Source organism: Brienomyrus brachyistius, chromosome 5 (assembly GCF_023856365.1).
Source record: "Brienomyrus brachyistius isolate T26 chromosome 5, BBRACH_0.4, whole genome shotgun sequence".
In the NCBI taxonomy this organism is placed as follows: domain Eukaryota; kingdom Metazoa; phylum Chordata; class Actinopteri; order Osteoglossiformes; family Mormyridae; genus Brienomyrus; species Brienomyrus brachyistius.
The window spans coordinates 33,677,751-33,705,424 of NC_064537.1; the positions used below are offsets into that span (position 1 = coordinate 33,677,751).

Genomic DNA, 27,674 nt, shown 5'->3' on the forward strand with positions numbered 1-27,674 from the left:
ATCATTTAAATGTTTTCCAGTTTTGCTGTTCGGGGAATTGCTGGTTGCCAGTTATATTCAAACGGGAAGAAGTTTCCACGACAGACAGCAGCAGCTCTGTGTTCTTCTGCTACTTTACAGCTTTTATATCCATCGTGCACAAGCCCAAGATGAACTGCACATCTTGTGACCAGCATTTATTCGTAAACACTTATATTAATTATAAATATTATGCTTGTGAATCCCTCTTCCTGTTGACGTAATGAACTGTCACGCTAAAAAACAGAGTGTGATGCATATGGATTGATTTTGACCCGAGTTTGTTGTTCTCATTCAGGGAATGGATGCTGTTCGTGTTTTGAGGATTATGGGGGACGAGGCTAGTGAGGATCCCGTGATGGGGAGAGTGTGGACCACAGTACTTACAGACTCCAGGATGGGGTCACTCTCAGATTTGGTTCAAGCTGCTGGAAAGGGCTGTGAGTTCTGCTATTCAGAGAGCAGTTCTTGGGCTTGGAGCCCACGATGACTCTCCAAACACCACTTCTGAGTGTGCAGCCAAAGTGTGAGCCTCAGCGATACAGAAACGGCCACACATGTGATCCATTTCTTTTTTGGAAAGCGTTTTCTAATTAACTCTGATATTGACATCGTCGCTCAGCATTGGATGTTGACGTCACCGGGTCTCATGTACACCATTAAAATAAAAAAAGAAAAAAAATTTGCTTTGCTTAAACATGTTTATACAGAAACCAGACTGAAAGGAGGATATTCTGTTTCAGATTATACTGCTCAAAGTACACATGAGACGGACAATTTTAATAGAAGTTTGAATACATAAAGACAGAAGAAGATAAAAATCAGCTGAGCATGAGAAGTTGTGTATTGATTAAATACACATTTGCCTATGTGGAAAAAAACATCAGAAACCGGTAATTGTTAAACAAACTAACGACACTGTTACAGTTGTAACAGCCAATAATATAACTACCAATCATTTTTCCATCCTCATGTACTGTAATAAAAGTCTATATTGTAATAACTGCCAAATAATTTAATGCATTTTCTGAACTAATAATGTAATTTTTGCTGATAATGTAATAGGGTTTTATATAATTTGCCAATTATTACATTACTGACTTTTAGTACATTAGGAACTGAGAAATTTATAACGTTATTGGCATATTATTAATAGTTATTACTTTATCGGCTGCGACACGAGGCCCCTGCTGAGTGTCACTTCAGCATGATTGTAATGTTGCTTCTCTTTCTCTGTTTCCCAATCCTTCCTCCCCTTACCAGTGTCCCTCTCCACTGCTTGCCCTGATAATATATAGGTGAGCACCGTACTTTTCCCTGAATCCTCCAGCGCCTTTGACCGCCTGGTGTAGGCCTCTTGTTCCCCCTGAGTGACACTGAAGGATTCTGGGAAGGGTCTCCATGGAGAACACAAACCCTGCGTGGAAGGGATCGGCGGGAGGCTGGAGTGAATGTGTCTCTCGCTTTTACTCCGCGAGAGCCCCGTATCTGCAAATACCGAAAGGTCCGATTCCTGCTGAGTGAGACCGCAGCTTTCAGTAAACCTGACCCAGCGGTCGAAGCTGCATGCTGCGGGATCCCTTTCAATTACAGCATTATTTTACTCTTCTTGGCTCTTGCTGCCTTTAAACAATAATTAATTAATGGCAACAATTAACTTTGGAGATGATGTACCTACTTTAAGGGTACTTTAGACAGAAAAGTCGGCTTCATAATGCTTATGAACAGAGTGCAGTTAAATTAATTTTGAGAAGATCCTTCATGTCCACTGATTAATTAAAAATGCACGAAAAATTCAAGGAGTTCTGGACTGAGAATTATAAGGGTGAAAGATAGATGTCAGGCTCGTTTACTTTTGTTCCTCTGAAGCCCCTCTCCCACAAATTACCTCTCTCTTTCTTTCTCTCCCTCCGTCTCTCTCTCCCTCCCCTCCCTCAATCTCCCCTCACCCTCTGATCCTTCTTTTTCACACCGGTTCTGTCTTGTTCGTCTCCTCCAGTCCTGCGGCGTGTGAGGCGGACTAGACGCCGGTCCCTTGGCGACCGGGTGGCGTGTGACGCTACTCTGCAACAGCTTCAGCTCTCAGCCAAACGAGAAGCGTTTGAAAAGCTGTTTTTGTTCTACTGCTGAGAAACCTGGAAGGAGCGGAGTGGTGGCCAGGTAAAGCGCGAGAGAGAGCAAGGCAGAGAGAAAGAGAAGGAGAGAAACATACTGTACAATGTGCATGGGTTACGCTGTAAACTCGTGAGGGGAAGGCTGCAGAGACTGTGGGCTGGGTTAAACTGGCACTTAAAAAGAAGCTTGCAGTGACTGATCAGCATTTCTGAGACACAGGGAAAGGAAGGAAGCAGAGGAGCCAGCAGAGGGCAATTCAGCTGCACAACTCTTCGCAAAACTCCTTTTTTTTTCATTGAGTTTTTGTAGTACTTTTTTTTGCCTTTCTGGCGGGACAGCCTTGGGCCAGCATGCTCTGGCTAGCAGTGTTAGCAACCCTCCTTGGAGCGACACTTGCTTTGCCCGAGGGGTGGACCCCAGGGACATACCCCAGTACAGAGGAGGGGGCGAAGCTATTTACAGATGAATACAACACCACCGCGGAGGAGGTCTTGTTCTTCAGCACTAGTGCCAGCTGGACCTACAACACAAACCTGACAGACTACAACTCCAAAAAACAGGTAAGGATCACAGCTTGGAAGATCCCTCATAGCCAAGCCAACATATATGCAGTACAAGCTGGTCTCTGTGCTATTACTCCATGAGCTTATACTCACTTGATAGATGAGGATAAGCAGGTAATGACACAGTGATCCAGACAGCTGGCTTCCCGATCATGCTCGCTGAGGTTCACGCATCGTAGTGACAGTTTTAGCCCGCTGCTGACATTCCAAACGGCCAAGCCTATTCATCCCAGGGTAATGAGGCTTGGGCACTTTGAAACCTTCCCCAGATAGTATCTCAGCTGCTGAGGTGTGAGCATCAGGCAGCATTTGTTCAGGCAGGCGGCGGGCAGCGCGGCAGAAGCTCACTCTCAGGGAAAATGGTGACTGACGGCGGACAGGTGGCACGACGTGCGACGGCACATCTACGATTTGGATGGCTGGGGAAGTTTCTCGTGTGCGATGCCAGTAGGTGTCTGAGTAAATATGGGATTCTGAATAGGCAGCACAGCTAGTGGGAAAGGTGAAGATTACTTGCCCTGACCTGAGGGCGCAGCTGATTGGGCTGGCTGAACCACACGCAAGGATTTCGCAAAATACTGATTGCTAATGTAACACAAGTAATGGGCAGCAGAATACCCCGACGATGCACACTGGAAGCTGCGTTATGTTATCACTTCTCACAAATGTGACCAGCAGACAGTAAGAGTTTTCTGTAAGAGGTGATATCTATCTTAAGAGGATTGTCGTACATTGAGTTAGCTCGATGTACCGGCAGCAGTGCTGAGTGGTCACACAGCTGTCACACAAGAAGCACAGCTCTTAAATATGCCGTGCTCTGTCAGGGTCTTTCACTTCTCCTGAATCACTACACAAGCACTCAGATATTTTAGGTATCGGATTTCAATGTTCTTACATAAAGCGTCGTTTCTACTTTTTGAAAGACAAACTAAAGCATACAGAACAAGGGTGTATCTAATTACATTTTTGAGGAATTAGTCTATGCAAACATTAGTCATTCATTATGCCAGAGCTTCCAAATGAAATGCTGCTTCACTTCCGACAGTACCTCTGGAACTCTGCATGGAGCATTCAACCTATTTTTCTTGCTTATTAAATTTTAAAAGATTCATCAAATTCTATTTTTATCCTGTGGCCCGTAGATACTCATTTTACCATGCGGCAGCCAAACAATGGATCTGGAACTATGATTTTGGTCAAAGGACTAATGGTCTGAAAATGGGTCTTTCAGGGAGCCTTTGAGTGTCTCACTAGTAAAAGGGGCAGAGCAGTAATGATGCCCCGAAGTAGAAAAAATGAGAAATTGTGTAAGATCACAAGGCAGAGACACCCTGAGGTGACAGAGGTCAGGTGATGAGCCACACCTGCTTCACCTGGGCCTCGCTGACAGCCCTGTATGACCTAGAAGAATCTCATTTTCAAATCAAATCAAATCACTTTCATTGTCACATAGAACGAGTGAACTAGTGAGTGAAAATCCTGGGTCACGAGTTCCTATCAGCAGTGTAGTACATTAAATAAATGCAGACAGTACATATAAAAACCATACAACAGGATACACTCTACATATACACAAAAGAAACTGTACAATACACAATATAATGCAAAACTCATTGGCCATGGAAACTCACCTAGACCCCCCCCGTCTGAGTCCGTACTTTGTTGTAGCTTAAAAATGCACAATATTTCCTTTTGTGCTGAAACAGCTGTCAGTTGTTTTCATTCCTTCACACTATTTTGTTAAACTAGCCTATAGTACCCAAATACAGTCCATTTTCTTTCCACTGTATCATGTGATCCTGTGTTGGGCCCCACAAGGAGTCAGTTTTGAAAGGTCTCACAATAAGCATATTACGTCCATTAACTAGTCAGATTATTCCGATTTTCTGTAAAAAAAAAAAATATCAGTATGACAAAATGTATATCTCCAACTGATCTGGAGACTGTAAAGAACTGGGTCTCCTCAACTTAGACATCTTTTTAGATAAGCGTTATAAGCAACATTATGATCAGTGTGTTGAACGGTGAGTAAAAACAGAGGTCTATAAAGTGACACAATAGGGTAGCTGCAGATCTGTTATGCAGCTTGTAATAGTGACACCTCTACACTACACATTTGTGCATAGTGTTTTTTTCACTCACCAAATGAACACTTCCACTCCCTGAAAGGGCATTTTCTTTTTATGAATTTAAAATTAAATAACAATAGCCAAGGAAGATTAATGCCAAGGAGATCATGGTTAATCCTCTAAGTAAATATTTATGCAAACCCAGAAAAGAAAATTCTCTTATATCACCTTTAGAACATGACTTTGCATCGGATGAATGCGACTATGATAACAGCCAGGAAGTGGAAACAAAATCACTCAGAACTTTGAGAATCCAGGCTTGTAGCCTATATATCTCTTTCATCACAGTAGCCTTCTTATCTTCTCTGCTGCTAGAGGGGTCAGAGTTGCTGTGAAAATGCGTCACTAACTTCCCATTTCCCCTGTGTGACCGGTGGAAAGCGAGCAGATAAGGTGTCTGAACAAACATATCGTGGTCCAGAAGGTGTCCACCTGCCAGGCAAAGGGGCACCAGGCGCTGTTTTCTGATTGGCAGTTCCTGAGATGCATTAGGGGCGCCTTTGACAGAGGCCCACGCCGTCTGCCGCCTCCGCCTTATCGGGTCACGTCGAGGAGCCGCACGACTGCCCACCAAGGGCCTCCTCACACTGTGACAAATGGAGGGGCTGGAGAATCTGAGAGGCCAAATTATTGCCATGGCACGATTTCCAGGCCACAGGGATGGATCGTACCACCTGAGACCTCGTTATTAATGGGGTGCTGTTCAATAAGGACACAAGTGATCAGTTTAAACCAGTTCCTTGCCATTTCTCCAGTTACTCGCTGTATTACAGTTGGATATGGGCCTGAAATTAAAACCCGAGCTCGGCCCGCACCGAACATCTTAAAACCAAACCCAGTTTCGTCTGAATGTTAGCAAATCTAATACCCGAAACCGAACTGAAACCTGAACTGTGGAAATATTAGTCATACACATACTGTATACGGAGACATTTGTGACATTTTCCTGTATTTCTTCCATTCCTCGTTGGATGCTTGCTAGGTAGCTGGTAGATGAGAGAGAAAGGGAGGGCTGGGGGGTTCGGATGGGTGCTGGGGAGTGGTATGGAAAGTGTAAATGAGCAGAGGACCCAGGAAGTGCAAAAAGCTATTCTTGAAATTAAAAAACATGCATAAAAAACCAACCCAAGATTGGAGTTGAACATAAAATACTGTCCCGTACCTGGCCCAAAACTCAGTACTTTGTCAGGGCCCACTGAGCCCGTCAGATCACAGACCTTTAATTACAGTACCTCACCCTTCTAGACTCTGAAGGCAAATGGGTGCATTTACTGTGCCTGTTAAATCAGTATGATGTAAGAGTCAAATGCATTGTGGCCCAGAGCCCTTGAGCTGTGCTCTCAGCCACCCGCTGTGCAGACACACCAACTCTTACGCAGCCCAGAGCCCTTGAGCTGCGCTCTCAGCCATCCTCTGCGCAGACACACCTCTTTTACGCAGCCCGGAGGGAGGGAGCCACAGTGCTGCAAGGGAATTTCTGCTTGGGCTGCCTGGCCTTTCATTCTGTTCTGCTTACTCTGCACCTGACAGCTGGTCTTCCTCAGCACCTGTGCTGACACCAAATAATGATAATGATCCCAGTATTTGCAATGTTGGATTATACATGAGGAAAGATGAATTTGGTGGGTTTGTTTGAATATCTTTGGGATTTTTCATGAACAATACGGTTCTCCCAAGGTGCGGGAACAACAACAAACTCATTTGATTTTCATATACTGGTTATTATGGACCAGTGATTTCTTAGTCTGAATTCAGTTCCCTGGTCTTACTTATGGCCACAAGCATGACAGATTTGTGTTTTTAAAGCTTCCCTTGTGAGGTATGTATGTTTGTATTACCACCTGCACTATTCCCATAGGTTGAAGCGTCCTTGGAAGAGCAGGCTTTCACAGAAGCCTGGGGAATGGTGGCTAAAGAGCTATTTAATGACACTGTGATGGCACCTTTTGAGGACCCCCAGCTGAAGAAAATTATCCAGGGGATCCGAATTCTGGGACCTGCTAATCTGCGCCCAGAAGAGAGAGAGCAGGTTAGTCTGCATAAATACCAAAATTCCATATACATCAAAAGTTGCTCATACACATTCTAATCCATTCCCAGGGGAAGTGACACAATTTTGTCTTTTTCAAAATTTTCTGTTTCTAAATCTGTTACACAGGGTGTGCTGTTTTCTAAGACACATATATGATTACATGCACAGAAGACAATGCTTACCGTATGTTAATATACAGATTACCGGCCGATATTTTTCAGTACAACAGCATTCTGAGCAAGATGGACAACATATACTCCACAGCCAAAGTCTGCCCATCTGAGGAGTCTAAATGCTGGTCGCTGGAACCAGGTGAGCACGGCGCCCCCTGCAGCTCGGGCATTTCTGCTGCAGCTGCACCAGGGCAGGTTTACCGTCTCACTGCAAGCAGCAGCAAAACCACGGAGGAAATTAGCAGAGCCTCATCATATTATGAAGACAACATGGAATGTCGCTGCCACATGAGTCCACATTTTGGATACTTTTTGGTGACATAACCCTGAACCCAATATCTGAAACTACAGCACACATTCAAACCATATTTTCCTCTCTAGCTATTACTTGTCTGTTATCTCCAGGTATGTACATGTGTCACAACTATATCACATCTTGGGCTTTTACGTTAAATGTATAGAAAATCCAGTGTCTTTGTGAGGGAAACTAAGGATAAAGTTAGATGTTATTGTAATAGTAATTTTCAGCAGTTTACTCTGCTGCACATCAGGGCCGAATAAGGAGAAAGACATTTTGTGAATCATAATATTTATGAGGCATCTATGCCCTGATGTTTGCTCAAATGATGCATTAATGACAATGGAATGATCCACCTTCTTTGGGCATATGTGTGAAGTGGATTCTTCTGGGGGAAGAATGGTTCTGCTATCTAACAGCAGGAGAAGCAGATTAGAAGCGATGATTAGGGTTTAAAGCCCTTAAATGCAGGCAGACCAGGAAAGCTGAATCTACAGTGAAGAAAAAAACAGGAAAAAGAAAATTACTTTGGTTTCCCAGGAGAAAGTATTCGAAATGTAGAGTGAGAGCATAAAGGAGACAAACAGAACATCAGGCACTGTGAAGGGTCATTATTTCGAAACATTCTGTCGTGAATTATGTTAAGTACAATATTTTAACAATATTTAATATTTAATACCATATTTAATGCTATTCAATTATGTCCAAAGATTTCGCAAAAATGTAGGATATTACATACTAAATATACAAAAACACAGTTACTAGGATTTCGTATGATAGTCTGTTTTTCTATAAACTAAAGTTACTTAAAACAAATAGATTCAAACAATTGCATTTAATGCATATGAGCAGAATATTGCAAATATAAATTCACTGCACATGTTTTTTTTCCTCTTTTGAAAATGTACCAGAGTGAACAGGGAATCCCCCAGGGCCTTTGATTGGGAAAATGCAGTGGGATTATCTTGTGCTTTCAGTCCCTGACTGGTCAAAGGCTGCTTCTCATTGGTTAGATTGCTGGACCCCTTGGGGTTAAAAAAGTCAATGACTGACAGCACACAGTGTTCCCACCCAGCTGGGTAACAAAGCTTCACTTTTCCCATCGTGGGGTCTTAGTACCAGCCACTGGTGCGGCTACAACATAGCATATGAAACGATAATAATAACAAACAACGGTCCCTGCTGGGGAATTGCTTTTTACAAGAAATGAACTTTTTCTCTGCCTCTGTCTTGCTTCCTATGGCCAATCCTTGACAATGTACATTGTACTGCAGGGTAATTCAAGGTTGCCTAGTGCACAGTGCTGCCTTTCACACCCGGCGCACGTTGCTGGACTTTTTTAACAGGCAAAATCGTGAGATTGTATTACAGCAGTGTTGTAGGTATATTTGCCTTGAATATTTACAACAGGCCTCGTGTTGTTCGTTGTGTGTGGTGGAAGGAAAGCTTTTAATTGCACATGCTACTCCATGAAGGAAAATAAAATGTGATTATCTGATCGGATGCTGTTAGATTTTAAGATGTCTCTCCTTTAGCCTTGCTTTGCTCTTCTGGCAGTGTTGAAATTGATATCGTCTTAACTTATTTCGTGTGTACAGTGACCGGTCTAGTTTTGGTTCTATCTGGACGTCATCTGGAGTTCTGGCATTTAGTCTTTTTGCGAAATAGGAACAATCCTAAAAATAATTGCATTTAACATATTTAGCCTTCCCGCGACCCAGAAGGATAAGCGGTTTGGAAAATGGATGGATGGATATTTAGCTTTCTTCATACCCAAATTTATGAAGCCAGTTATACAGTCAACATCATTTAAATTATCTCCAGGTAAGTACATGTGTCACCTTGTTACCTTGTGTGCGTAAATATGGGTTCAGGAGTCTTTTTATGTAGTGTGGCGCCTGCATTACTCATGATGTGACACTGGCTTTACGTCGGGATGTGAGTCTGCTTTTCCTGATGAGACACTGTCCTGCAGGCAGATTAGAGCGCATGTGTTTAAATGACCAGAGATGACATCAAACAGCATGTGTGCATCTTTGTGTCAGTCAAATGGATCATCCTTCAGGTTGAAAAACAGTCTTATTTATGAAGGGGGAAGAAAAGCCATTCTTTGGCTGAGACACCGTGACACCTACCTATGACGTATTCCCACAGAGCTGACCCAGGTCATGGCAACTTCGAGGAGCTACAAGAAGCTGCTGTATGCGTGGGAGGGTTGGCACAACAACTCTGGGGTGCCCCAAAAAGAATTCTACCCAGTGTTTGTAGAGCTCAGCAACAATGCCTACCGTATGGATGGTAAGAACTTTAAAGCACTCACTCTCTCTCGGGTATGAAGTAACAACAACAGTGAACTGTTGTTAAAATGATGGAGCACAAAATTAGACAGTTAGGAGCAGAGTTAGGTAATTTGGGTCCAGAGAGTAAAAGTCCAAACCAAGGTTTTGTTTCAACCAACCAGTTGAGCATAAAGAGTCACAGTCACAGAGTAAAGGTTGGTTGAAACAAAACCCTGGTCTGGACTTTTACTCTCTGAACCTGAATTACCCAACTCTGGTTAGGAGAGACATGATAGTAATACCAATACTCTTGCAGTAGTACTACATACAGTGCTAACATCACTCTTGCAGTAATACATTCACATAATTGCAGATAATTACATTTTTAAATAACATATACTGTTAATGTGACCCCCAGGCGTGTGATTATATCATGTAGCATACCTTCTGTTTATCCTATAACATTGCATTTAATATAAGGTCTACACAAGTTTTTATCTCTTCCACTCTATTATTGTCAGGCTTTGCTGACACTGGGGCCTACTGGCGGTCTTGGTATGAGACACCAACATTTGAACAGGACCTTGAGAACCTTTACCAGCAGCTGGAGCCACTCTACCTGAATCTGCATGCCTATGTTCGCCGCAAGCTTTACCTTCAGTATGGCCCGAAGTACATCAACCTCAGAGGACCCATTCCGGCTCACCTCTTAGGTAGGCCATGCCGGAGGTCTAGTAATCTGCCTGATGGAAACAAATCACGCCAATCAATGCACCAATTTGGGATTACGAGAACTGAATTCGAGATCAGTGTTGTACTGTAAATTGCGATGAGAAGGTACAAAGAGGCATCAGTGCGATGGGTCCCCTTCTAAACTACATTTTGTTTATTTAGGAAACATGTGGGCGCAGACTTGGAACAACATCTATGATATGATGATCCCCTTCCCTGGAAAACCCAATGTAGATGTGACCGATGCTATGATACAACAAGTAGGTGTATTCATGACTCTGCATAATTTGTATCTGGGAAGACCCCGGCACCAAGTAATGACAAGAGCAGCTTCAACCGCATGATCAGCTACATAAGGGTCTAAGTGTAAAATAAATAGCTAGCTGGGATATTATTATATTTTCTATATAACAAGCAATTTATAGCTATTTTTAAATGTGCTATTACAGTAAATTGGGCTGTATTATATTGACGTTCATCCAGATTTTTGATAGTTATTAGATAGATAGGTAGATGAGAACCCAAGCAAAATGTATGAATGCCTGGGTTGCACTCAGGTACTCCGCGCCATTTTCAGCATGCAGTAGTCTTTCCATCGCTAGCAATGTGTAGGAAGATATTTTTCTCTCTGTCTTCGCAGAACTGGAATGCCTCCCACATGTTCAGGGTCTCAGAGGAGTTCTTCACATCATTAGGCCTCAAAGAAATGCCCAGGGAGTTCTGGGATGGCTCCATGCTGGAGAAGCCCTCAGATGGGCGTGAGGTGGTGTGCCACGCTTCTGCCTGGGACTTCTACAACCGAAGGGACTTCAGGTGAGCAGCAGCAAGTGGAGTCCTACGTCGCTCAGGGGGAAGCAGGAATGTGTAAAGGCTATTTGACCCATGTGGTGCTCATGCTCACCCTGTAGGATCAAACAATGCACCACAGTGACCATGGAGCAGCTCTTCACAGTGCACCATGAGATGGGCCACATTGAGTACTACCTGCAGTACAAAGACCAGCCCGTCAGCTTCCGTAAGGGAGCCAACCCGGGTTTCCACGAGGCTATTGGTGATGTGCTGTCCCTGTCAGTGTCCACGCCAAAGCACCTGAACATCATCGGCCTGCTGGATAGTGTGACAGATGATGAAGGTAAAAAAAAGCAGTACAGTAATAATTAGCATTACCCCCCCCCCCCCCCATTTCAATATTCAGACGGAATACAATAAGGGTCTAAAACCAGAGAGATGCTTACAAAAGGGATGGCATTTAATTAGGAATTATAAATCAAGTGGATCATAAATATGTTTTATATTCTAGCAAGACGCTTGCTAAAGAAAAAATCCACATTAGCAATTATTTGGACAGTAGTGATGAGCGGGTCGACCTGTGGGTCAGATGGGTGTTATTAAAATATTGCATTTGCAGGCTGATAAGGTCAGTAACAAAGCAGCATTCCGACTAAGGTGTCAGAAATGTCCACTTGCCCACCATGTGACCCCGTCATGCTTGCGTAGGTGGATACAGTGCAGTGAAATTTGTTCTAAAAAAATGTTAAATGGGCACAGATTTGTGTTGTGAAGTTCTGTTGAATTTTTTTTATTTTAACGTCGGGAAGGCATATGTCAGTTAGAATATGTACTCATCCAAAAATAGCAAAGTTGGTGTCCGTGTTCTGGTGTTTGTTCATGCGACAGAGATAAATGTCTGGTGCATGATTATGTAGCAGCGTAATATCCGCCTAGTGTCTGAAGTGTATCACCCGCTGTCTGCCCTCATCCCCTAGTGAGTGATCTATGTAGCGAACACTATATAGTGAGTGCGTGAGTGTAGAAGTGGTCATCTCGTTACACATAACCAGCTTTGCAATATAGGCTCTCTGAATTACGTGCGATACTCAAGGTTGGGATTACTAGTGCACCTATGGGTTTAATTCAGCTGGATCTTTGGGTGCAAGTCAAATAAAGACTTAAATAAAGAAAACTGCACTTTCGAGCATATTCTTTATTATTGATTTATTGGAAGCACATCAAATGAACGATGCATTTCGGAACTAAGTGTCTAACCATGCTGACCTCCCCTCCCCCCCCAAAAAAGAAAACTTTGTTACCAATCATACACTTAGCCAGTAAAATTACAAGTTTGAACCCCCCTTGAAATTTGCTTGAGCCCCTTGTCAACAAAATTTATGAGACATTTATTGATATTTATATATATATACATATATATATATATATATATATATATATTGATATGGGAGTTCGATCCCCTTCCTAAAATTTATTTCTGACTGTGGGCCTGATCTAGACAGGGTCTAAAGGGTCACACATTGTTCAGTTAAGCATTAGAGTGGTTAAGGAACTGAAGTGCTTTTAACCATAGTGACATTGTTGGTGCCAGAGATGGTGGCTGAGGCATCTCAGAATCAGCCGCCATCCTGGGATTTTAACACACTGTGGTGTGTGGAGCTCACAGAGAATGTAATGCTATGAAAAAACATCCAATCAATAGCATTTCTTTGGATGAAAAGCACGGCGTCAATGAGAGAGGTTATGGGAAAATGGCCGGTGTTTTTTAAAGCTAACAGGCAGGCCAGAAGGTCAAAAATAAAGGTTTAAGAACAGCAGCAAATGGCTCTCCTATGCACACACTGTCACCCCCTGAAGCAGCTCTGGAGGCAAAAGTGAGTCTTTCCCAGTACTAGCTAACTAGGTATGTCTAAGAAAGCAGCCCCTTACTGGAAATGGCAGATTTATGTTTGAATTTCGAACTTGAGACTGTACTTTTGTCCTCTGATTTGTTGCTAATAATCTCTGCAGTTAATAAAGTTTATCCTTAACTGTTACTTATCGCATTTAGCTCTCACTCACAGGTCCGTTAATGACTAATTTTTGCTTACTGTAAAACAAACGTGTTTTATTTTCATGTTAGCACGCCGTCCCTCCCTTATCTTTCAGCAGTTGCTCTTCAGTTGTTACTCATTTGACTTACACTTGGGCTTCCTTTGCAGAGAGTGACATTAACTACCTCCTAAAGATGGCTCTAGAGAAGATTGCTTTCCTGCCCTTTGGGTATCTTATTGATCAGTGGCGGTGGGGGGTGTTCAGTGGAAAGACCCCTCCGGATCGTTACAATGCAGATTGGTGGTATCTAAGGTAGTGTCTCCAGCAAAGAAGTAACATCCCATAAACCATAGCACTGCACTGTAGCTGTCATTCTGAAAAATTCAAAGTTCAGTGTGGGTGTTCAAAGGACTGTGTGATATCCTGACTGCAGTCATTTTTATTTATTGTCCCAGGACTAAGTACCAGGGGGTCTGTCCTCCTACCAAACGCACAGAGAGTCAGTTTGATGCAGCAGCAAAATATCACATACCTGGAAACACACCGTACATCAGGTATGTCTGCTCAGGGAGTGCAGCCTGTCCATGTGACAGATGTTATCAGATACTAGCTTGGGCTTGACTTGAATAGAATGGTTAGGGCTCTGTCATGTCGGTTGTGGAGCAAAGTGCCTGTCCAACGTGTCTTCCTTCCTCCCCCACAGATACTTTGTCAGCTTTATCCTGCAGTTTCAGTTCCATGAGAAGCTCTGCCAAGCAGCCAATCATGTGGGCCCACTGCACCGTTGTGATATCTACAAGTCCAAGGAGGCGGGGAGCATTCTGCAGTACGTGCAACGCACGAGTCGAGATGGGGATTACTGTTCATATTGCCAGTGGACGCTTCCACATTGACTGTTTAGTAATTTAACAACGTAGCAGGTTGAAGGAAATTCATTTGTAAAATGAAGGTTGAAGCATGAATCTTAGCGGAAGGTTTAAAGACTGCATGGGCGGGTCCTAGATGCTGCCATAGCCTGATGCCAGAATTCTTGACTTCTTAAGTCTCGAAAATGTAAAATACTGTAAAAATTGGTAAATTGTAATTTATTTTTTTGTTTCTTGCCTATCTCACTAAAGTGTTTCTTGAATATGGGTTAAGTTTCGCTCATTCCATTCTAGCCTTCGTGTAGTCCGGGTGAACGGGCCCTTCTGCGCTAAATTCAGTGCAAATGATTCTTAATTCTTCTGTAGCATTTAGATACCGTTTAGCAGAAATCTGTGGCTTCTGGAGATGCAGTGAGCTCTGCTCTTGTCTCATTTGACACAGGAAGGTCTTGAGTGCAGGTTCTTCCAGGCCGTGGCCTGAAATTTTGATGGATGCAGTCGGGACAAACAAGATGGATGCCGGTGCTCTAATGAAGTATTTCGAACCCGTGATCAAGTGGCTACAAGAGCAGAACAAGAATGAAACACTGGGCTGGCCTGATTTTGACTGGAGGCCACCCGTCCCAGAGGGTTACCCTGGGGACATCAGTGAGTTGCTGACACAGGCCTGGCTCTGTTGATGACATTTCTTTGAATTTCTGAGCACCATCATCACATGTACTGTATAAAGACATCTATATCTTTCTCTTGTTTATCCCATGGGAGTCCAACACCATTTTAACTCCTGGTAAACGTATTATATCCATAGTATGAATGGTAGAAAGATTTTAATTGATGATGTTTAATTTTTTTTTAAAAGGAGCCAAAGTTAATTTCATGAAAATAAGATAAATATATGTTATAGAAACCAAAGAGTGGGGCTATGAACCTCCGAACCTCAAAACATATTAGCGAATGACCAATCACAAAATAGCAAAATCACAACAAATTGCCAATAGGTGCAAATGTGACCCATCACCACGAAATGAGTCTTAAGTCACACTGGTAGAAATACACCCATAAGACTCATTTCGTGGTGATGGGTCACAAATTTGTGTGTGAGTAGTGTATGAGAGCAGCCTGTGATGGCTTTGTGTCACATCCTGGATTATTCCCTGCCTTGCACGTATACCTTCTGGGATTGGCTCTGGACCCCTACAACTCACAGGGACCAACTTGCATAGGACAAGTGGGTACAGAAATGCATGCATGGATGGGTAGATGGATGTATGCATGGACGGGTGGATGTTTATATGCATGGATGGGTGGGTGCGTGGGTGAATGCATGGACGGGTGGATGTTTATATGCATGGACGGGTGGGTGCGTGGGTGAATGCATGGACGGGTGGATGTTTATATGCATGGATGGGTAGATGGATGTATGCATGGACGGGTGGATGTTTATATGCATGGATGGGTAGATGGATGTATGCATGGACGAGTGGATGTTTATATGGATGGACGGGTGGGTGCGTGGGTGAATGCATGGACGGGTGGATGTTTATATGCATGGATGGGTAGATGGATGTATGCATGGACGGGTGGATGTTTATATGCATGGATGGGTGGGTGCGTGGGTGAATGCATGGACGGGTGGATGTTTATATGCATGGACGGGTGGATGTTTATATGCATGGACGGGTGGGTGCGTGGGTGAATGCATGGACGGGTGGATGTTTATATGCATGGACGGGTGGGTGCGTGGGTGAATGCATGGACGGGTGGATGTTTATATGCATGGATGGGTGGGTGCGTGGGTGAATGCATGGACGGGTGGATGTTTATATGCATGGACGGGTGGGTGCGTGGGTGAATGCATACACGGGTGGATGGATGTATGTATGTTGCACATACTTACAGTATATAATTATAAATGTAATTTTTCAAAGTAAAGTACTCATTGTCATATAGAACAGTTTGGAGACTGTTCATGTACATCCATCCATCCATCCATTTTCCAAACCGCTCATCCTATTGGGTCGCGGGGGGTCCGGAGCCTATCCCGGAATCAATGGGCACTAGGTGGGGAACAACCCATGATGGGGGGCAGCCTATCACAGGGCACACTCACACACCATTCACTCACACACCATTCACACCTATGGGCAATTTAATAACAACAATTAGCCTCAGAGTGTCTTAGGAGGAAACCCCCACAATTACGTTGATTATGTTTATTGTTTTTCTTAATTTAACAAATGCAATTTATAGGTGCTTGAATAATAGGATTTCAAACTAATGAATAATGTCTTCTCAGTGAGCATCAATATCAGAATGACAACTTCAGAATGATATGAAAAATTCCGAGTGAATTAATTTGGTTCATCAGATATTTATATCACATACACGGTACATTACATTCACTGATTAAACATGGAAAGATGTATGGTAAGGCAAACGGGCTTCTCATCACAGAGCACTATTGAAATCATTCTTTTGCCTTCAGTAAGTACTTCATGCTTATGCTCCTTCAGATAAGATTTCAGATGAAAACCAAGCCAAGACATTCCTTGCTGAATTCAACAGTACTGCAGAGACTGTATGGAACGCCTATACTGAGGCATCTTGGGCCTACAACACCGACATAAATGAGCAGAACAAGCAGACGATGGTAATGACCAGACCATCCATCTCCACTGGGTCCCATGTGATCCCTACTTTTGTTTTCTTGAAGTTCAGTCACGTTTGCACAGAAAGCATTAAACTTTAACCATGAGGGATTATTGAGGTGTAATTGAAATCAAAATGGTCCAATGCATTTTGAAATATGGCAGCTGTTGCTGAGCAGTCCAGTTTAATACTGCTATGAATATAAAGTACCACATTGTACTGACAAGGAGGAATGCATTACAAAGGCCTCATTAGGAATGAATGGGAAACCTGACCTGTCTTGAGTAGGTTTTTTTGTGCTTTAAGGTGTATTTTTCATGTTACTTTCAATACAGCTGGAGAAGAACTTGGAAATGTCCAACCACACGTTGACCTACGGACTGGAGGCACGCAAGTATGACCCCACAGACTTCCAGGATCTGTCAGTGAAGCGTATCCTGAAGAAGCTAAGTGACATAGAAAGGGCGGGGCTTCCACAACAGGAGCTAAAGGAGGTGAGTGCATGATGGTGTTGCACCCTGCACATTAGGAGAAATAAGCAAAACAAGATATTATTCGAAATTAAATGTTATCTCAGCTTCCTTACAAAATAATTCGTTTGCAGCAATACACATAACTGATATGCAAGGACACATTCACCTTTAAAAGCAATACATGTGACAATCATTTGTTGCAACAGCGCAAATACGTATGTGTTTTATGTGCAGTTTTGCTGCTATGACAGGAAATTACCGTGAATTTTAACATTTATACCGCAAATAAAGTACGGATTCACATGTAAAGGTTAAATTCTTATCATATCAGTGCAAACGCAATTGCACTGTTACAACAATCAATTGTTGCACATATCATTTTTAAAAGTGAATGCGTACTTGAGTTCCAGTTATGTGTATCCCTGTACATATGAATTTAATTGATTACAAGTGTCGTTTAAAAACCTTAATTTTTTTTCCAGTACAACAACTTGCTGGCAACTATGGAAACTAAGTACAGCGTAGCTGAAGTCTGCAGGGAAGGTGGAACTTGCCTCCCTCTAGACCCTGGTGAGTTCGGCAGACAAATGGGAGACACCTTGAAATGAAACTATGGGTTGGTCAGGTTCCTCACTTACTTCGCTGGATGGGTGTGGAATGAGGGTCAGTCATTAACTATATGGCTTGTCTGCAGTACAGCAGAGGAGTATAAAATATGGCCTTTACATATTAGGCTATGACGGGCAGACCCAGAGATGGGTTAAGCATACCTTATGGACTTTTTCTTGCTCTCAAACTGCTCAGTTTTTTTTTTTACTCACATGAAGTACATGTAAAGAGTTTACACTTACTGTAAGTGATGAGAAAAAGTTGCTTGCGGTAAGAGGTGGAGAGTTCAGGATCAAAAAATCTAGACCAAGATTTTGTTCCAACCAATCAGTTGAGTACTCTGGGACTGTGATTGTGTTTATACTCAACTGGTTGTTGAAACAAGATCTTGGTCTGGATTTTCTGATCCTGAACTATCCACCTCTGCTTGCAGTGTATCATGTACTATGCCCAGTGTTATACAACTTCAAACCCAGCCCAAGCCAGCTGTTCAGGAAGGTGCTGAAATTTGGTTAAATTTTGACCCTTTTGACCCAAATCTGGTCTCACATTATTTATCTCGTGACATGTTTAGTGTAGCCATCCAAAATCATTGGTGTATCATACATTTAAAAAGCTGTTTGTGGTTTTTCCGTGCTTATTTATTTTTGAAAATATGGACATTACAAAAATTCCTTTTCCTTAAACGTCAATTTTTCCTGAATAAAATTCAGCGGAATGTGCATCTTAAACCTGATTGCATTTTTCAGTGGCCCATGGTCATATTTGTACATCTGTACTGTTTCTGTAGACCTTACCAAGATAATGGCGGAATCCAGGGACTATGACGAGCTGCTATTCGCCTGGCAGGGCTGGCGTGATGCTTCAGGCAAATTGATCCGCGACGACTACAAGAGATACGTGCAGCTGGCCAATAAGGCTGCCGTGCTGAACGGTGAGGCCCTACAAAAACATCAGCCGGGGCACCGTAAGCTGGGTGGGGGCTGGCGGGTGGAAGGTGGGCTGCCACAACTAGGCGGAAGTACAGTAGATCAAAATGTTCTTTGGGGGGTTTCAACCTTGCTGATGTATCAGAAACTCCTCTTCAAGAACTAAGAAGCATCATCGTCATTGTCACCGTCATGATTTGAACTCTATGGGTGGTTTCAGAGCTCCTGCTCACTTTGCTCGCTCGGTGTGACAGGTCACTCTGACAATGGGGCCTTCTGGCGCTCTCTGTATGAGACGCCCACATTCGAACAAGACCTTGAGCGCCTCTGGAAGGAACTGGAGCCCCTCTACCTCAACCTACACGCTTATGTCCGCCGAGCCCTCTATAAAAAGTATGGAGGCAATCGGATCAACTTGAAGGGACCCATTCCGGCTCACCTCTTGGGTAAGAAAACGAATTCAAATCACATCTGATCCATCCGTCTTCCATAGTGAGCATCACGGCAAGCCTGTCCCCGGAAACACAGGGCAATAGGTATGGGACAGCCCTAAATTTAACCGTAAGAAATGAAACAAAATACAAAATTATGGGGATTTTTTTTTTTTTTTTGCAGTCATATATATATATATATATATATATATATATATATATATATATATATATATTTATTATTTTTTTTTTTTTTTTAATAAAACAGAGTTTCCACTCCTGGGGATGAAAAAATGTCCCCATATGGTCAAAATAGGTTAATATCACTTTGTTCCCCACAATGTAATATGCAATGTAATACATGACCACACACACAGCTGCTGCCTGGAATCTAACCTGCATCATTGAAACATATGAGACTAAAAGCCCTGCTGTCTGTACCAGCCTGCTGGAATCATCCAGTTCAGCTTCATTCACATTCTTCATTTTCACAACAAGCGCTTTTCATTATCCCTGCCCAAAGCCCCCAGAGAGCAAGCCAGAGGCGACAGTGGCAAGGAAAAACTCCCTAGAAGGAAGAAACCTTGGGAGGAACCAGACCCAAAGGGGCTGCCCATCCTCCAGGGGGCAGCAGAGGAAGCCAAATGAATCAGATGGCAAAGATCTAATTCACATTGTCCAAATTTTTAAATTTCAGTCTCAATAATGGGGGCAGGGATGGTGCTGCTTCTCATGGCAGGATGAACAGTGATACAGCAGCAGGGCAGGCAGAAGAGACGTGACGGTGACGAGGGTGGGCAGGCTGGAAGGATGTTATAACTGAGTGACATGCAAAAACTCTTACATCTACAGACTGTCTGTCCCGGATCAGTTATGCTGTAGCAAACTAAAGTCTGCCTTTATTTTTCCAACAGGTAACATGTGGGCCCAGACTTGGTCTGCGATCATGGATTTGGTGATTCCTTACCCAGATGCGGCTCAAGTGGATGCCACACCTGCAATGATAGCCCAGGCGAGTCAGTTGAGAAAACCGCAATAGTGTCCAAGTCTGTTTTCAATTCGTATTTCAATTAAATTTTTGAATGATTTTTTTTCCTTTCCAGAAATGGAATGCTAAGAGGATGTTTGAAGAGTCTGACAACTTCTTCACCTCCCTGGGTTTGCTGCCTATGCCCCCTGAGTTCTGGGAGAAGTCCATGCTGGAGAAGCCCACGGACGGCCGCAAAGTGGTGTGCCACGCTTCCGCCTGGGACTTCTACAACCGCAAGGACTTCAGGTCAGGGATGAAGTGCAGTCTCTTACATTAAAGCAGCGTTTCTCAACACAGTCCTCGGGGCCCCCAGGCGGCCCATGTTTTTGCTCCCTTCCAGCTCCTAGCTTGTACAAATTTTCGTTCCTTTCCAGCTCCCTCCCAGATAGTCCACATTTTCACTCCCTCCCTGCTCCGCAATTTTGTTTCACGGACCATCTGGGGGTCCCCGAGGACCGGGTCAAGAAACGCTATTTTAAAGTATTCAACCAGAACCGTTTGTAAAGGTTAATGGTCTAAGTAGCAATAAAACACCTTGCATTTTTTCAAACCCCCAAGCAGGGTTCCCAACAGTGTTTCCTGAATAAAATCAGAATTTTGTAAAACTGATAACATATATTATGCAATTTCAAAAATAAAGCATTTTCCTTTTGTAGGCAGTGTTATTTATTTATTTTTTCTGTGTGTAGGGTAAAACAGTGCACCGTGGTGACCATGGACGAACTCATCACAGTGCACCATGAAATGGGCCATGTCCAGTACTTCCTGCAGTACAAAGACCAGCCAATCTCCTTCAGGGATGGGGCCAACCCAGGCTTCCATGAAGCTATTGGCGACGTGATGGCCTTATCAGTCTCCACTCCAAAGCACCTGAAAACCATTGGACTACTGGACAAAGCAGAGACCAACAAAGGTAAGTTCTTCAAGGCATGTTTTAAAACTGATATGAATTGAAATAAAATTATGCTTTATTTGGTATGGAGACAGGCACCTTTATACACTTTTTTCACATGTCCCCTCTTGCTCCTTTGAGACAAATACACACATATACATTATATTGCCAAATGTATGGGGACACCTGCCTTTACACACACATGAGCTTTAATGACATCCCATTCTCAATACATAGGCTTTAATATGGAGTTGGCCCACCCTTTGCAGCTGTAACAGCTTCAACTCTTCTGGGAAGACTGTCCACAAGGTTTAGGAGTGTGTTTATGGGAATCGTTGACCATTCCTCCAGGGAGCATTTGTGAGGTCAGGCACTGATGTTGGATGAGAAGGCCTGGCTCTCAGTCTCTGCTCTAATCCATCCCAAAGGTGTTCTGTCGGGTTGAGGTCAGGGGTCTGTGCAGGCCAGTAAGTTCCTTCACTTGTCCATCGGACTGCCAGACAGAGAAGCGAGATTCATCACTCCAGAGAACACGTCTCCCCTGCTATCTAGAGTCCAGTGGTGGCGTGCTTTACACCACTACATCCGACGCTTTGCATCACACTTGGTGATCAAACCCATTCCATGAAGTTCTCTACTCATACAATTTTGGAGGTGCCTCAGCATATGTTCTCCCCGCTCTGTGATTGGCTGAGTTGCTGTTGTTTCCAATTGCTTCCAGTTTGTCAAAATACCAATAACAATTGACTGTGGAATATAGCAGGGAAGTTTCACGAATGGACTTATTGCACAGGTGGCATCCTATCACGGTAACACGCTTGAATTCACGGAGCTCCTGAGAGTGACCCATTCGTTCACAAATGTTGGTAGAAGCAGTCTGCATGCCTAGGTGCTGGATTTAATGCACCTGTGGCTATGGAAGTGATTGGAACACCTGAATTCAATATATTCAACATGGCAATATGGAAATACAGTTGACAGCAAAGCTTGGGGTCGCAATGCAGGATCAGGTCATTTATCTCGTGCCTCTGGAGAATATCTGGGGATTAAAGGCCTTGCTTAATGTAGTGTATTTCAACCTTCTTTCGGGCCACGGCACATTTTTTTCCATTGAAAAAATCCCACTGCACACCCCCCCCAACCAAAAATGTTACAAAATGACACTCTGTAGTAATGACAAAATATTCTCTCAGTTTATTCATACTCGCTCAGTGTGAAACCTGAGCCTTGGATGAACACAAAGCTGATATCCTGGCAGGAATTGAAGACAGACACACGAAGCTCCTCCTCAACAGCTCTCAGTCTCTCTCTGTTTTTAGTTTTTATATGAGTCAGGCTTGAAAAGCTCAGCTCACACAGATATGTCGTGGAAAATGGGAGTATTATAATAATTAATTTTCATGAAAGTTTTTAGACCAATTAAGTGAAATTGGATAATTTCCCACGGTACACCTTACAATCTCTCACGGCTCACAAGTGCGCAACGGCACAGTGGCTGAAAATCACAGGCTTAACGCACCAACAGAGATCTGACTTTCATTAAGGTTTATCTTCACTATTCTCTCAGCTTTAAACTGCAAGCAAGGCACACAATGCTGGTCTTAAAAATACCTTTAAACATAAATTCAGTTTTATCAGTGGGGCATTTTCATGCTAAATGTCAAATAACTATAGTCAAGTTTAATTGCGTGTGGTTGTTAAACAGAGAGTGACATTAACTACTTGATGAGCATCGCGCTGGACAAAATCGCCTTCCTCCCTTTCGGCTACCTGATGGATCAGTGGCGGTGGAAGGTATTTGATGGACGGATCTCTGACAAAGAGTACAACAAAGAGTGGTGGACCCTCAGGTGAGAAGTCATTCTCTCACAAAAACATCCCCGCGACTCTGGCGGACAGAGTGCTGACCGTCACTGGGTCTCTCTTTCCAGATTGAAGTACCAGGGACTGTGCCCCCCCGTACTCCGCACTGAAGAGGACTTTGACCCAGGAGCAAAATTCCATATCCCTGCTAACGTCCCCTATGTCAGGTATGAGGTCATTGTTACGGCCATAATGTAAGATATATGCAAATAACATAAGCAGAAGCTGACAAAAATGCAGCATGTTATAGTGGCAGTTAACCATAAATGGAAGCTTATAACTCAGTTAATTTTTATTCATAAGTCAGTTGAAAATGACTGAATCATTCAGAAAGTCAACTGTACAAATCGCTGTGACCTTTCCTGTTATTTAGCACTAAAGTACGGAGAATGAAGCGTGACTTAAAAAAAAAAGAAAGAAATCAACCAAATGAATGAATTGTTGCTATAAACAAACAAACAAACAAACAAATTGTTGGTAGAAATAAACAAAAATAAATGAATAAGCACATAAATCCTTGCCATGAATAACAAATATATATATAAGAAGATTTATTTATGCCAAAGATTTATTTGTTGATTCATTTATTCATTTCCAGATTGATGGAGTTTTTACAAAAAAAATAAAAATAATTATAGATATCTATAATATACGATTTTTACTAGAGAAAAATTAAATTTGATAGCCAAAACTTCAATGGGCTTCCAGACAATTTGGTGTGCCGCCATACTCTAGCAGTAAACTGAATCTCAGGAGCACAGAGTGCCATCTACTGGAATTAGTTCGCATTTACTTATTCTACTTATTCTACAGATTTAATTATTCATTTATTTGCGCAATGATTTTTTCATTTCTACCAGCAATTTGTTTGTTTATGCCAAAGAATGATTTATCTCGTTTGTTTATTTATTTACTTGTTTCTTTAATTACTGATTTAATTTTGAGTCACATTTCATTCTCCAAACTAAAACTTTCTATTAGGGTTTAGGGGTTTCCAGTACTTGAGTAATTCATGACAAGAAAAATTGCTTGATATTGTAATTGCATGTTTTAAATGGGGGGGGTGGTCTGTTAGGTTTATTAGTCTTACCACAGATTTAAATTACTGTCTGTGTCAGGCATATATACTGTATGGACAAAAAACATATTTTTGTAAACATACGAGTGTGATTTTGACTGTTGAATTTTTGCTTGAATTATTCACTCCTTAAAAGCAGTAATGAATTTGAGTGCCAGGCTGGGAGATGGGCAGGAGAAATGATTACTCTGCAATGATAAATAGGTACTTTGTGAGCTTCGTCATCCAGTTCCAGTTCCACCAGGCTTTGTGCAAGGCTGCCAACCAAGTAGGCCCCCTCCACACCTGTGACATCTATGAGTCGAAGGCCGCTGGAAAGCTGTTGGGGTGAGGATCTCGACTCATCACATGACAATGCACCATCAAAAAAGTAACACGAACACTAAATGAACACCCATGACATTCTGTGATACTTCCATGGGGCATTTTACAGGGAAGCAATTTCACGGAATTGTATGACAATTTATATTAGGTATCTCCAGTTTTGGTCCTAGAGAGATACTCTCCCATAGGCTTTCTAACATACCTGGTTTCTGATGAGCCATACCTGTACTCAGATAAATACAAGGAACAGGTGTGGTTCATCAGAAGCCGGGTAGAATACAGAACCTACTAGAGAGTAGATCTCCAGGACCAGAGTTGGAGACCTCTGATCTATACTGTCTCAAAAAGTCCAGGTAGAATGTAGCAGAATAGAATATATACAAGGATTCAGTGTTAGGACATTAAAATAATGTTCATCAAAGTACTGCATTTACATGCTGGAAAAAACAACAACAAATGTATTTTTGTATATCGCATTATCACAACATTACATCGTCTCAAAGCGCTTTACAGCATCCTCACCCAAAGCCCCCAGTGAGTAAGCCATAGGCGACAGTGGCAAGGAAAAACTCCCTAGAAGGAAGAAACCATGGGAGGGACTCAAAGAGGAATCCCTAACCCTAACCAGACTCAAAGGGGGAGCCCATCCTCCAGGGGGCAGCAGAGGAAGCCCTAACCCTAACCAGACTCAAAGGGGGGAGCCCATCCTCCAGGGGCCGGCAGGGAGAATCAAATAGGAGAGATGGTTAAGTGCCAGAGATGGTTAAGTGCCAAGTCCGCAGGGATAGTCAAATAGGAGAGATGGTTAAGTGCAAAGTCACACTGTCCCAATCATATAACTTTTGGAAATAATTTTATTAAGTGAAACAGCTTCATTGGGTGTCAGACTGTGGATTGGCTATGGGAGAAGGTTCTAACGTGGAGCTTTTCCTGCAGGGATGTCATGAAGCTCGGCTTCAGTAAGCCGTGGCCTGAGGCGATGGCGTTGATCACAGGGCAGCCGAACATGTCTGCCCTGCCCCTGATTGAGTACTTCCAGCCGCTCATCAGCTGGCTGGAGGAGGAAAACAACAAAAATGGCGAAGTCCGAGGCTGGCCCGACTATGACTGGAGGCCTGGCGGTAAGGTTGAAGCGGGTGTATTGACAGTGTTGGACATTTCTCATCCAGAAACTGCAAATCCAGATCAGGATTTTGTTTATACCAACCAGTTGGGCATAAAGGGTCACAGAGACGGAGTACTCAAGTGGTTAGTAGAAACTAATCTCTTGATCTGGATTTATAACTTCTGGACTACACCATATAGAACACTAGTAAAATCATGAGTGTGAACCCTACCCCCTGGGTTAGCAAAATCGACCAGGGGGAGGCTGATCAGTATGTTTCTCGCCCCCCCCCCCCCCCATGCATGTTGCATGTTCTCCTCATGTCGTCGTGGGGTTTCCTCCAGGTACTCCGGTTTCCCCTCACAGTCCAAAAACATGCTGAGGCTAATTGGAGTTGCTAAATTGCCCATAGGTGTGTATGTGTGAGTGCATGGTGTGTGAGTGTGCCCTGCGATGGGCTGGCCCCCCATCCTGGGTTGTTCCCTGCCTCGTGCCCATTGCTTCCGGGATAGGCTCCGGACCCCCTGCGACCAAGTAGGAAAAAGCAGTTTGGAAAATGGATGGATGGATGACAAAATGTATTCCTTCCCCACTCTCGGTGAAAAAAAAAAGGAATTTTTACCTAGGATTTTATGCATTGTGACACGCATTTGCTATCACACCTAAAGGGCAAAGCATGTATGATGTACAGCAAAATGGAGCATTCCTCATTCATTCTGCAAAATGGGCTCTGAATATGAAGGACAGTGGTGTTTTCTTTCAGCCTGTTGACCTCAAATTGGGTCATGTTACCGCCTGTCCTCATAGCCCAGTCTCAATGTCCGTTCACAGGAGCTGAGGGAATGAAGGTGGACTTCCTCGGGTTGGACGTGGAAAGTGCGTCAGCCATGGCAGGGCAGTGGGTTCTCCTAGTCCTCGGACTGGTTCTCCTCCTCTGCACCATCTTCCTGGGATACAAGTACAGTAGAGCTAGGAAGTCAGAGAAATCTGGCTCTGTGAACAAGCTGCACTCAACAGACTTAGGCAATCAACTGTAGGCCTCTGGTTCCCCAGCATCCCCTGTAAATGTTTGGTTCCATCTGCTTCGTTGTTGAATGTCACATATAATTGTTGAATGTTCTTTATAAATTCAGGTCAAAACATTTTGACTATGCAAATAAGCTGTTTTTTATAATTTATTTGTTATATATGAATGATTTAAAATACAAATGTTTGTGTGTGAAGTCAAAAAAATTTTGACCGTTTTTAAAAATTCTGTTAAAAAAATCTTGTGCCTTTATAGAATAAAAACCTAAATATGTGTCTGAGTCAGTTATGAATATGGGGCTTTGGTGATACTTGTTTGTGATACTGCATAAGTGCCCACAGATCTTGATGTACATTTCAATGGCATAATACTGCAAATGCCTTTGCCTATTTACTGTCCAGCATTTATAAGAAACATCCTCAGCTGAACAGTGCACACATTTCAGAATGATCCTATGTCTTCGGATTTGCATTTATATGTAAATATGCACCCAGCTGAGTACTGTTTTTATATAGCGTGTTTGTCTTATGACATTTTCAAAGGATTCCAAAAAATAAACCACTAGCATGAATAGCTCATTTAAAAATACTTTATTAATACTTTTTACTTTATTAATACTACAATAGCACAGTATAAAAGAAAACAATATAAGTAGTCTGTTTTTTTTATATAAAACTTGATGTGAGGAGAACATACAGTATGTACACACTGCACCTTTTAACACGTTTCCCTCCCCCACGATGACAAAAACATCAAGTATTTTCCTCACCGAACCCTGTTTCAATGCCCCCCCCCCCATCTAAAAGATGATCTATCTGCATGTCATTCAGAAGGTCAACATCAAGCGATCAAACACACTAACAAACATACTGTATTACAGCATATCACAGAATTACGTTTTAAAACGCTAGTTCTGGGGATTCAACCCGATGTTACAGCAATTTGACAATATTCTTGGATGCTTACAATGTTATTGTACCCCCTACAGATGATAATAAAGGTATGGGACCGGATATTATGTGTAATGTATCACAAACATTAGACCTGCATCAACAATAAAAACAGGCATGAGCCTATTAACGTCTTCGGTAATCATAATGCAAAGTAAATCAGTTACTTCATTGACGGGGGGGGGGGGGGGGGGGGGGGGATTGGTTCTAAAATTTGGCTGCTCCGATGATTATTTCCAGATCACGGGCCATGCATCCATATCTGCCAGGCTCTGTCACATGAGTT

The 27,674-nt window shown here is 42.8% G+C and overlaps 1 protein-coding gene across 1 annotated transcript; it reads left to right on the forward strand.

The window, feature by feature from the left end:
* Nucleotides 1-1,993: 1,993 nt before the first annotated feature.
* On the forward strand, nt 1,994-27,238 carry ace (angiotensin I converting enzyme (peptidyl-dipeptidase A) 1). The gene is made up of 25 exons (XM_049013808.1): nt 1,994-2,693; nt 6,684-6,854; nt 7,079-7,169; nt 9,483-9,626; nt 10,129-10,320; nt 10,502-10,599; nt 10,980-11,152; nt 11,248-11,471; nt 13,330-13,474; nt 13,618-13,716; nt 13,866-13,988; nt 14,471-14,676; nt 16,542-16,678; nt 17,013-17,171; nt 17,633-17,720; nt 18,550-18,693; nt 18,943-19,134; nt 20,034-20,131; nt 20,223-20,395; nt 20,839-21,062; nt 22,747-22,891; nt 22,973-23,071; nt 24,187-24,309; nt 25,243-25,427; nt 26,243-27,238. Exons 1-25 carry the CDS (start codon nt 2,484-2,486, stop codon nt 26,446-26,448), a joined length of 3,849 nt encoding a protein of 1,282 aa, XP_048869765.1. The 5' UTR covers nt 1,994-2,483; the 3' UTR covers nt 26,449-27,238.
* Nucleotides 27,239-27,674: the final 436 nt, after the last annotated feature.